Raw genomic sequence first — 12,323 nt, forward strand, 5'->3', positions numbered from 1 at the left:
AGCTGGAATCTTGGTCCTGCCATGTACAAGCTTCACAACCATGGGCGAGCTACTTAATCCCTCTGTGTCTCAGTTTCCTCATCTGTAAAATGGGGGCAGTAGCACCTACTTCAGAGGGTTGTGTGAGGATTCATCGAGATGGGGCCTGTTAAGTACGTGTGGCGTGCCTGCGCTGTTGTCTATGGACAGGCTGGCCTGTGACTAAGGCCTTTTTCCTCACCAGGAGGCCCAGGCCTTCTAAGTTCTAGGTGGTTCTGAACCCTTCCCTGGCCCTTGCTCTGATCCCTGCCCAGCCTCCAGGCCAAATCTTGCAGACAGCTTCCAGACAGCCTTCCAGAGCCCCTGACCCTCCCCACCCCTCTAGGCAGGGGATCTCTTCCAGCTCTCCCCTGGGGGTGTGTGTGTGTGTGTGACCTGCATGTTGCAGCCCCTAGTACCAAATGCCTTCTCTCCCCTGTGCAGGCCAAGGTCTTCCTTAGCACATCGCAAGTATTGACTGAGTAACCACTGTGTGGTGGGCACTGACAGGGGAATTGTCTAAGTCTCCTTTCTGGTTTACAAGGCAGGCTCCTGGAGAGGGCGTCACTGACTCCTCCCCATGAGATCTTCATTGCATAAGGAGGATACAAGGCTCAGAAGGGTGGACGACTGTCCCGGGGCCACACGGCCTATAGCGGCAGAGCCGGACTCAGGAGCTGGTTCTTGGGGAGATTTGCCCAACTAGAGTTTCTGTTTGCAGAGGGCTCATCCCTGCCCTCTCTTCCATCCTCCTCTCAGCTCTGTCTGCCACCCCAATGTCCGCCCAAGAGCCCAGTGGTCTTGAGAGCAGGTCATTGTCTCCACTGCCCCCAATCTCCCCAGGACCCCTGCAGAGCCTTGCAGTACGCCGGCTGTTGGCTTGGGCTCAAAAAACAGTCCACTGAGGCTTGTTTTCAACTTGATGAGTTTCACAAGCAAGCACTTGTGTCCCCTTTGCAAGGGGGGTTTTGTATTTTTATAGTTTCAAGCCTGTTTCCATGAGCTGTCAGGCTCAGTGGCTCATTGAAACCGGCGTTTGCTTTCTTGACATTTTTCTAGTATTAGAATTTCCATTGCCGTCAGTTTATTTTTTTCTTCAAACCGTTGTGAGAACAGTTTTGTTACAAAAAGAAAAAAAAAAAAGAAAGAAATTTTAAAAAGCACCTTCCTTTAAGAAGCCAGACCTAGACCTACCAGGAACTGAACCACAAGACTCTGGCATCCGTGGTCCTGTCTTGGGCCGCTCCTGGCCCTCTGGCTTCCAGGGGGTGCCTCGGGGTCTGGGTTTCCAGGCCTGGGAAGGAAGGTAAAGCCAGGACAAGCAAGCACACAGGGCACAGGGGGAGATGGCCTATGCGGGATGGATACCCCTGCTTTCCCAGAGCAGTGCGTGCTGAAGGGTGAAGGAGCATTCATTCATTCATTCATTCGTTTGCTCATTCATCTATTCAAATCATCTGCCTGGAGCATTTCCTCGGTGTGGGCTCTGTGCTGGGTACAGAAACTGTCCTTAGCTTTCAGACTAGTGTCAGCTGCTCAAAGGAGCAGGATGGGATACATCCCACCCTCCACATCCTGGACCTCTGGGTGGGGTGGGGGGAGCTTTTGGTTCATTGAGCAGCGGATGCAGCAGGGAATCTGTGATCTGTGCAAGGGCGATTAGGTGCTCACCAACCATCTCTTGAATTAATTTGACTTTACTGCGTTTGACCATACCTGACCTCATTTTAGTCCTCCAGTGGCCTATGAGGCATCTACTGCTATTATCTCCATTTCACAGATGAGCAGCCCGAGGCACAGGAAGATGGAGTAACTTGTTTACGGCCACATGTTTAAGAAGCAGTAGGACTAGAATTTTATTGTTATTGTTGAGATTTTCGTGAAAAGGGTTTCTCACCCTCAGCGCTATTGACATCTGGGGCTGGACAGTTCTTTGCTGTTGGGGCTGTCGTGTGCACCGTGGGATGTTCAGCAGCCCAGCAGATGCCAGCAGCACCCCCCGTTGTGACAACCAAAAATGTCTCCAGACATTGCCTAATGGCTCCTGGGGGAAACACTCCTGGTTGAGAAGCACTGGTCTAAAATTCTTTTAATCCTTCACGTTAAAGGTCACTTGAGTCATTACTTTATCTGTTATTTCAGGCAGATTTAGGTTGAAAATTCTTTTTTGTTTTAAAACAATTTCAAACTTAACAAAAAAGTTGCACGTATAGTACAAAGAACTTATTTTTCCCTGAACCATTTGAAAGTAACTTCCTGACTTTATGCCTTATCCCCCCCCAAATACTTTAGAGTGTATTTCATACAAATGGGGGCGTATTTTTACATGATTATAGTAAAATCATCAGAATCAGGAATTCACCTCCATGCTCTACCACCAAGGAATTCTCAGGCCCTGTTCAAATTTCTTCATTTGTCCCGACAATGTCCTTGATAGCAGAAGAATCCAGTTCGGAACTGTGTGTGCCTTTGGTTGTCTGGTCTCTTGAGGCTCCTTCGTCTGGGTGGGTTCCTCAGGCTTCACCTGCACTTTCACAGCCTTGACACCTGCCAAGAGTACAGGCTGCTGATTTCATGGATGCCCCTCCCTTTGGGACTGTCTGATGCTTCCTATCAGTGGACTCAGGTCGTGCATCTGTCTTTGGCTAGAAGATCCCAGAAGTGATGCTGGGCTCTTCTGCGGGCATCCTTCCAGGTCCAATCTGCCCTTTCCTGGTGCTGTGCACTTTGAGCATTGATGGGGGTGGTGCCTGCCAGGCTCCTCCACAGTGAGGCTGCTGTTTTCTTTTTGGTAAATTCCTGGTCTTTCTAGAGGAGGAACTTTGAGACCATGTCGATAACCCATTCGTTATCAGCTTTCACTCTCTTCGTTTATACACTCCTACCTGTGTGGAGTCACGGATTCCTGTTTTGTTCCGTGGGTTCTGTCTGTTACCATCATTATTTATTTTAATGCTATTGTACCAGATGAGGTCAGTGGGAGCTCCTTCAAGCTGGCACCTCTGTCCTTTGGACATGTCCCCATCCTTGTGTGCTTTGAGCACCTACCTCTTTACTGGAAGACGTCTGGCTCATTTTGTGCACTCCTGCCCAAACCCTGGAATTGGCCATCTCTGCAAGGAGCCCAGGGTTTGAATCTAGGAGTGCCTGTTGCCAAAGACTGGCTGAACCTCTGCACCAAACTCCTTCCTTGGGCCTGTCGGCTTCCCACAGCCTTGGGGAATCACAGGCCAGAGAGAGGATGGAAGGGACCGAGAGCTTTAAATCGTGCGTCAGAACTCCAGTGCTTGGTGTGGCCTTCAGAGCAGCCCTGGATGCAGTGTCCTTGTCCCGGGGGGGGCCACTGCTGCCCAGTGTGTTCCTGGACTCCAGGCCTGGGGTGCCGCATGTGTTTACGAGAAGATCAAACCAATAAATGAAGACAGTGCACTTAAGCAACATGTTTAGAGGAAAAGCACTTATGAAATCTGACCTCTGTACTTGACTAGATTTGTGTTGGGTCTTTATCAAAGTACTCATAAGTCGTAACATGGCCATAGGGAGATGTTGGAACCTTCTGGGTTCTGCCTTTCTACCTTCGTGTTGTCTTAACACTTGTTTCTGAGAGTCAGCACTGAATGCCAATTTTCTTCTCTGTGGATAGACTGCTAAGCCGTGTTATCATCCTAGGCACCTTCCCTTTTTAATATTTTAATTTTGAAAATTTCTAAATAGATGTCATTCTTTAAAACCATTTTACATTTACAAAAAATGTGAGAAAACAGTGCAGAGATTTCCCATATACCTCATACCCAGCTTCCTCTGTTGTGACATTGGACATTGGTGTGACACGTTTGTAACAGCAAATGAACCAATGTTGGTACACTGTTATCCCCTGCAGCCCCTGCTTTATTCAGATTTACTTAGTATTACCTGGCGTTCCAGCATCTCACCTTACATTTAGTCATCACATCTCCTTAGGCTGCTTTGCCCTGTGACAGTTTCTCAGACTTTCCTTGACCTTGATGGCCTGGACAGTTTTGAAGAGCCCTGTTCAGGTATTTTGCAGGAGGCCCCTCTGCTGGGATTCGTCTGACGTTTTTCTCTTGGTTAGTCTGGGGCCGTGGGTTTGGGGGAGGAAGAACACAGAGGTGAGGTGCCTTTGTCACCACAGATATTGAGGGGACATGTTCTCAATGTGACTTATCACTGGGACCTTCACCTTTGACATCTCATTTCATCTTCACAAAAACTCTCCAAAGTTGACATGATCTGTCCCATTTTCCAGATTGGAGGACCAAGGCTCAGAGAAGTGAAGTTCTATCGTGCTGGGTCTCCCTGCCAAGGAAGTCCCTGTTCCTCATTGTTTGGCATTTGGCTTGTTTTCAATTTTCTGGTTATTACAAATACCACTGCTGTGCACAGCCCTTTTGTTTTCTTTAAGGTTATTTCCTGAGGGTGTGTTCCTCAAAGAGGGACTACTGGGTCACAGGGTGTGAGGTTTTTATTGCCAGATGGCTCTTTAGAAAGATGGAACCAATTTGCAGACATAAGCAGCTCCCTGTTCCTGTTTTTCCTGTTTACCCACTTCCGCTCCAAGACCAAGTTTTATCATTTTTATTTATTTTGTCTTGTAATTTTTTCACATGCAATTTTTTTTTTTTTTTTCTTTTTGGCCACCGCTATGACGTAACACTCAATATCAGTTGGCCGTTTGCAAAACTCAAAATCACTCTCAAAGGTCGAAGATTTGGCTACACTGACATCATTGAAAAGAATGTGTGTCAGGCCAGGGAGGATTTCTCAAAGTGGTGACTTGGGCGGTGGACACTGGCTGCCTCCAGGGAGTGAGCCATGACCTCCCGAGGTGACCACTGGGGACAGCAGTTACCAGGATGAGTCAGCTCAGTGCGTTTGTTGAACTGAGAAGCGGTCCTGTCGTTCTACCCAGGTGCTGCTTCTGGCCATCGTTCTGGCCCATTTTCCCATAGACACTTTGTACCTGCTGCTGATGGTCTTTTAAAAGGTACCCCTGAGACCGTTTCCCAAATTAACCTTGTGCCCACGCAGCATGTTCAAACTGCCAGTCTTACTTGTGTTTTACCTTATTTCTTGACTGACCTTTGGGGAGTGTATGAGCCGGGATTCAGGGCTGAGTGTTCCCCAGAGCTGCTGAAATCTGAGCGTGTGTTCTGGAGGTGGCTTAGCTGCTGTCCTGGTGTCCTTGTAGCAGATTTGTCTAGTCAGGTGTGCACACCTAGCAGCAGCACAGTCCAGGTCTCTGTAGGCGGCCTCCTTGGGAGTAGTTAAAGGCTGTGCACCCTCAAGGATGGTCTCTACTGAGAGGTGACTTGCCCTAGGAGGGCTTGATGCCTGGGTGCCATCTCCACCTTTCTCAGAGGGCTGATGAGCCACGGTTAAATGTCAGTACCTGCTTGGCCATGACCTGGACTCTATTCAATAAGAGCGAACGATCAGAGTGGAGGGCAGGGTGGAGAGGCTAGAAGGTAATGGCTGTGCCCTAGGAATCGTTGTGTCAGCCCCTCCTGAGCCTACAGAGGGTGGAACTGAAGGAGGTGAGATGACCAGAGAGCAGTTGTCCCCTCAGGGGCTGCTGCCTGGCTTCTTTCAGTCACAGGGGGAGAAAACTGAACTCGGACAGGCTGGAGCCAAAAGGGCTCCAGGATAGACTGGCTCCAGGCACGTCCGAGGCAGAGTCATGACAACGCCCTCAGGATCCACAGTCCCCACTCTACACCTCCCTGAGGTCCTGGAGGCTACAAGGTGGTGGCAGCAGCCACAGGCCAACTTCTAACCCAGACCCCTAGTCTCAGTTGGGGTGTGTGCTTCTCCCAGACCAATCCCTGTGCTTGTGTGGTTGGGGTGGGGGTGGGGGGTGCCGACTGGCTTTGTCACTCACAATGAGAGTGGCTGGGGAAAGAGATGGTCCCCGGTTCTCCAACAACCGCTGTAGAAGTGAGCATAGGGAAGGGAGCCCCCGTGTCCTGGGCCTGGGGGTGGGCACTGACTCCGAAACTCTTCCACTGTTCCGCAGACTCAGGACCTGACCCCTGGGCCTGACCTCAGCACCGCCTGCCATCCAGGGGGCCCATTTGCCCACAGGTGGGGGGTGAGGGGCAGGGCCCAGTGGTTGTCAGACTCTCCTTGGTGAAGTTGCTCCTCTTTTGCTTTTTGCAGATTCCAGACCCAGGAGGAACTCAACAGTGAGTACCCCTCCCCTCGCCCCCACCTCAGCTTTGTGACCCCAAATCTGACTCCTTCCCTAACAGAGCTGCGGTTTTGAGAGCTGCTGGGGTGGGGGTGGGGTAGAAGGGCCATTCCCCTGTCACAATGCCTGGGGTGCAGGCCCTTGCTGCGAGTTCAGGCCAGCTCTGCCCCACTGCAGGGAACTCTAAGCCCAGGGACCTCGCCTGGGGCTTTGGCCAGGCCTTGGCTGAGGATGGGGAGCCCCTCCCCCACAGCAGCCTCCAGCTCCTGGCACGGCCAGCTGGGAATTTCCAGAAGGGCTTGCAGACTTGGTTTTGGCCACTTTTGGGTACCAGGTCTGGTCTGGAGGAAGCCTGTGTTTATTTTCTCCTTTTCTCCTTTACTCCTCCTTGAGTTTCGTCCTTGCAGCTGGATGGCGAATCAGTAGTGTGAATTTTTAAAAGATTAGCTACCATGTATTGAGCACTTACTACATGCCAGGCACCTTTCTCTGTGCTTTCTAGAAGTTATCTCATGTAGTCCTTAAAACATGCTGGAGTTGGCACTGTTGTCCCATTTTATAGAAGAGGAAACGGCAGCCTCGGCAAGGACTGTGGTTACACCACTGGTGGCTCGATTAGGATTTGAGCCTGGCTGGGATGACTGCAAAGCTGGTTCTCCATCCTGTTCCCAAGCTGCCTCCTAGTGAGAATTCCTCATCTGCCTCTGATGAAGCACTCACTGTGTGCCAGGCGCTGGGTGGGGGCTTTGGGAATGTTACTGCTGATCCTCTCAACCATCCAGCATGGGGCCATGGGTGGGACCCTCATTGGGCTAACCTGGTGCCCCACCCTGTGCTCAGCTTCCCAGGGGCATGCAAGGATGGGGGCAGGGGCATTGCGCTCTGGAGCGGAGGGAGGGGTACAGGGTGAAGCGTTTGTGTGTGGCCCATCTCAGGTCTGCAGTCATCCCCCAGGATCCATGGGATTGGTCCCAGGACTCCCCGTGGGTACCATAATCCACGGATGTTCAAGTCCCTGATATAAAATGGCATAGTATTTGCATATATCCACGCACACCCTCCTGTATACTTTAAATCATCTCTAGATTACTTATCATACCTAATACAATGTAAATGTAAATAGTTTAATTGTTTAAATAGGTGTTGTACTACATTTTTATTTGTATTTTTATTGTTGTATTGTTATTTTTTCAAATGTTTTTTGAATATATTTTCAAACATTTTTGGCTCGCAGTTGGTTGGATCCAGATATAAAACCCGAAGACAGGGAGGGCTGATTGTGCATGCTCCAGTCACATTTTCCCCCATTTATCAATTCTTCCATTACTTTCTTTTAATTCAAGCAATCAGACATTAAGAAAGGTTTCTACCCAGTAATTTTGAAGCGTAACATAAAGAACCACTCTCTGAATTACTCAAACTCCTTCATTTAGAAGGCTGAAGGTGAAGATCTACATTAGGACGTTTCATGAGGCCACTTCTTTGCACTTAGCTGTAAAAATCAAAAACCAAACCAACACTTTCCTAAAGACATAGCTATTTTGAGAATGCATTAGTGTAACCGTAAAAGACTACTGTCCCAGGAGGCCGGGGTGGGGAGTTGGGTGGGGGGTTCCAGGAGGTGAGGACCTGAAGCTGCCACTTACAGACTTTGGTGCTTACGAGTGTGGCTTTTGGAGCAAGATGCCAGAGCTCAAATCCTGGCCCAGATCTGCACTTACTACCTGTATAACCCTGGGCAAGTTGACTGCTCCATGCCTCAGTTTCCTCATCTGTGACATGGGGAGGGTGCTAACATTACACGCCTCTTAGGGTGGTGGTGCAGATTAACACGTCAAGGATTTAGAATGGGATCTGGCATGTGGCAAGCATCGTATGAGTCGCTGTCTCTTGTCCTTACTGTTCAGTACAAATTAAAAGCAACAGACATCACTTGGAATGCTGCATGCAGGTGTCTCATGCTGTCAAGGCTGAGCAGCCCGGGGGCAGATCCTGGTAGCTTTAAAGCAGAGAGAGAGACTCCCTGGGTTCTATAGAGATGAAGAAAATGAGGCTTCCTGGCTCAGACGCTGGGAGTAGGGGAGGTGACCTGCATCAGCACTGTTTGCTTTGTGCCCACAGCAGCCAAGGAGGATCATATCAGTGGCAGAGCCGGGCATGGACGAGCTGGGGTTACTGAGTCCCCTGGCTGTGGAGACCTGCCCTCACCTGGGGGCTACCTGCCCAGAGAGTCTGCCGCTGCTGGATGCAAGCCCGGCTGGGGCTCCTGCATCCCCCAGGGACCTCCCTGAGCCACGGGTGTCCACAGAGCACACCAATAACAGGATCGGTGAGTTGGTCTATTTGGGGGGTCCTAGGGTGGTCATGGCCAAGGAGGCAGAGGGGAGATACATGCTGGACCCTGGATGGGAACCAGAGACCCTGGAGCCAGGAGGCCCAGCAAGGCAGAGGCGTGGACTCTCCTGCACAGCTGGCTCTACCTCTTTACGCAACTTGCCTGTCTGTAAAATAGGAAGAGCAGTAGTATTTACATCTGGGGGCCATTGTGAGAATTCATGAAATAATGTGCGTGAAGTGCTGACCCAGTGCCTGCTATTTCTAAAGTAAGTGTGGACGCCATCCCCAGCCCCCAGCACGGAGCACCCAAGGGGACAGGGGGAGACACACCATGACGATAAGACCTGCTGCTTGTCTGGTGCATTCTGGGCACTGTGCAGATGTCATCTCTTCATCTCTAATTGTCACACTACCTTCTGAGGATGGCGTCTTTCTCCCCGTTTTACAACTGGGGAAACCACAGCTCAGAGGGGTGGAATGATTTTTCCTGGTCACACAGCTACTAAGTGGCACCACTGGGGCTCGATTCCATGTCTGCTGGACTCCAAAGCCCTTGGTTCGTCCCCACCAGCACCTGGACTCTGCAGAGAGTGGGCCCAGGTGCCCAGCCACGGACGTCATGCTTTGGCCTCCCGTGGGCCCCCTGCCTCCTCTCTCTCCTCTCTCTGTCCTGGTACAACCAGAGAGTTTTCCCTCAAATATATCCCTGTCCACGCACCCCCTGCTTCAGAGTCTGCAGTGGCTCCCCATTAACTTCAGGATGAATTCCAGGATTCTCCTTCCAGCATTCAAGGCTGGTCACAGCTGGCTCCTCCCACTTTGGGGCAGTTTCCTGAATTTATGGATCCTGCTCTCACTTCTAAGCTTCTCTGGGGAAGCTGCTTCCTCATCTGGAACAGCCCTCTCCACCCCCCTTGAATCCAGTTAATTCCTGATGTCCTGGGGGACCCTGTGTATTTGCCTTCTCCTCCAGGAAGCCTTCCCTGTCCTCTCCACTGTCCTGCATAAGCCAGATGCCCCTCTGCCCTACCCCGACACCCGGGTCTCCCCCTGCCCAGTGTTCTCAGCACCCAGCAGTGTGACTATGTTTACAGCCTCCCACCCACCTCCACCTGGCTGTAAGCCCCTTGAGAGCAGGGCCTCGGTGGGCCCTGTCTCTGTCTTCTCTGGAAGGGTGACTGGCACTCAGATAGTACTGAAAAGGCTCTCATAATTGTCCTAGACATTTCTGTGCAGACGCTGGTGGTTAGAACTCTCTAGGGCAGAGTCTTTCATACCAGACTGTAGCCTTTGCAACTGTGGCTTTCAGTAAGTTTTATTTTTTTAATTAATTTTTTTTCTTTCAGTAAGGTTTATTTGGAAAATAACATATTTTGGGAAATACCACCAAAGGCTTCTCTTTCCAATTTCCTGAGAAGTCCTAGTTGGAACATTGAGTCCTTGCTGAGCCCAGTGCCTGGAGCGCAGGGGTGGAGTGCAGGAGTGTTTGGGGGGGACAGCAGAGGAGGCAGGAGGCTCCGGGCTGCTCGCGGTGTGGGTAGCCTTCCTGGAACGACCTGCTAGCCTTTTTGCTGAGCAGGGTGGTGCAGCTGCCCTCGCACGGCGACTTCCTTGTCCTGATACCACCCCGGAGGAGCATTGCCCCCCACCCCCCCGGTCCAGTTCCCAAGAAGGACCAAACTCAGGCCTGAGCTTCATCCCTCTTTCCCAGGGCAGCAGACAGGGGGAACCCCTTTCTCCCGGCCCTTACCCCCCACTGCACCAAGATAACTCCCCTGGATTCTGGGGGGTGGGCAGCCCTGTGAAGGGGACAGAGCCAGAGGGATCAGACCCATGCAATGTGAGGGGGGCCAGGCTATTGCTTTGGCTTCTTCTGCCTAAAGAAATCCACCCCCCTCTCCTCGCCCCTACCCCACCTGCCTCTCATCTCTCTTCTCGTCTGCCCTGTCTGTCCTCCTCCTGGCCTTCTCTCACTCCTGGGGTCTCTTCTCTCACTCCGCCTCTGGCCCCCTTTTTTGCCTGGACCCTCTGGTCAGGGTTCCCAGGCCGGAGCCTTGCAGGCCTCGATGGAGGTGTGGGCTGGGGCCTCAGCCCTGCTGTCTGTTTTGGGGTCTGGGGGCTGTCCAGCCCACAACTTGTCCTACTCCCTTGTCCTTCCCTCTAGTTCTTGCTGCGACTTCGAACACTTCTCTCTTTGCTAAAGGGTGTTAAAAACCAAAATAGAAGGGCTGGTGTTATGCAACGGGGTTGAGCGTGCAGGGGCCCTTGAGAATCTTCTTGGGGTTCCTGAATTTGAGGAGTGTAACCGGGTTACCCAGAGAGGCAGGGGTCCCTGAGCCCTATGCCCACCCCAGCTCTCAGGTTCCCTCTTACACTTCCCCATTCAGAGTCCAGGGCAGAACAGCTGGAGCTCAGACCCTGCCCTCAGCTGAGCCGCCAAAGCTGGGCTGCTGGTGGTAAGCGTGAGCTGACCCAGCTGAACTCCAGGCTCCCCATAGCCCAGCTCCTCGGGCAACTGAGCTCCCCTGAGCCTCCAAGTCCCTATCTACGAAAAGGCTACACTGGAAGCCCCGCATCAGACAGTAGTGAGGCCCACAAGAGATTCTGTCTCTGAGGGACTGGGCTTGGGAGCCCATCCAGGCGAGATGTACCCAGCACCTATTATGTGCTGACAGGCACAGTGCAGCCCGCAGGTGGGGATCGGCTCTCAGCAGAGGCTCTACCTTGCAGGAGGGCTGAGGATTAGGAGCTAATGCGTGGCGAGCGCCCGGCACATGCTCAGCTCTGCTCATGCTCACTAGTGCTGTCGTGACTGATGTCCTTGTCTGTTTTCTCCCAACTGTGTTCTCTCCTTCCCTACCCATCCCTGGAGAAGTGCCGAGAAACTCATGAGCATCCCCTTAAGTACCAACTGGGCCGGTTCTTAACTCCTCAGAGCACAGTTCCCAGATGTTACATTGCCTTTGAACCTCAGGACACCTGTAAGGTTGGCGGGGCTTACTTCGGCATCAGAGAGGCTGCGACGTCTGCCTGAAGTCACACAGCAGGAGTGGCAGAATCGGGATTTGGCCCCTCCTCTGCCTCCTTGTCTCATCCTGGCTGGGACTCTGCTCTTCCCATCTCACCCCTTCCTTTGCTTTGCAGAGAAAATCTACATCATGAAGGCTGACACAGTGATTGTGGGGACTGTGAAGACTGAGGTGCCTGAAGGCCGGGGCCTGATGGGGCCAGTGGGGCCTGAGTTTGAGGAAGAGCTGGAGGTGGACCATGCCCCCCACTATCCGGAGCAGGAGACAGAACCGCCTCTGGGCAGCTGCGGGGACATCATGTTCTCTGTGGAGGAGGAGGGGAAGGAGGACTCCTCATTCACGACTGCCTCTGAGAAGTGAGGCCTGATCTGGGCTGGGTGCCCTGTGGGAGGCCAGGATGGCATTGCTGCACCAAGCTGCGGGCAGAGGCCTATCGGGCCTGAACTGAGGCTCCAGCATGTAGTGGTAGGTTACGTGTCAGCAGGAGGGGTTCTGGTGGTCTCTATTTAGCTGCCCCAACCCAGACCCTAGGGGATCTGGGGCTTGTACAGAAGAGACACTCCACGGGGACTGGATCCAGATGGTGATGTTTGCTGGGACAACATAGACAGGAGAGATGGGGCACCTCAGAGCATCACTGGCCCCGGAGTCCTGGGCATCAGACACCACCAGGGTCAGAGCTCACCGAGGGAGAGGCCACGAGGCCGGCTCCAAGCCCCCGCCTGTAGCCC

At 52.2% G+C, this 12,323-nt stretch overlaps 1 protein-coding gene across 2 annotated transcripts in view; it reads left to right on the forward strand.

Annotated features, from left to right (window-relative positions):
* TNFRSF8 (TNF receptor superfamily member 8) overlaps window positions 1-11,952 on the forward strand; it is a 29,968-nt gene extending 18,016 nt beyond the window's left edge. Inside the window, exons 10-12 of one of the 2 annotated variants that reach the window (XM_063107023.1) lie at window positions 6,196-6,221; window positions 8,348-8,555; window positions 11,708-11,952. In XM_063107023.1, coding sequence (XP_062963093.1) covers window positions 6,196-6,221; window positions 8,348-8,555; window positions 11,708-11,952 — 479 coding nt within the window. The remainder of the gene's footprint in view (window positions 1-6,195; window positions 6,222-8,347; window positions 8,556-11,707) is intronic. The other variant, XM_063107022.1, reaches the window with a different exon arrangement.
* The last annotated feature ends 371 nt before the right edge of the window (window positions 11,953-12,323 follow it).

This window comes from Cynocephalus volans, chromosome 8, assembly GCF_027409185.1.
Source record: "Cynocephalus volans isolate mCynVol1 chromosome 8, mCynVol1.pri, whole genome shotgun sequence".
NCBI lineage: Eukaryota > Metazoa > Chordata > Mammalia > Dermoptera > Cynocephalidae > Cynocephalus > Cynocephalus volans.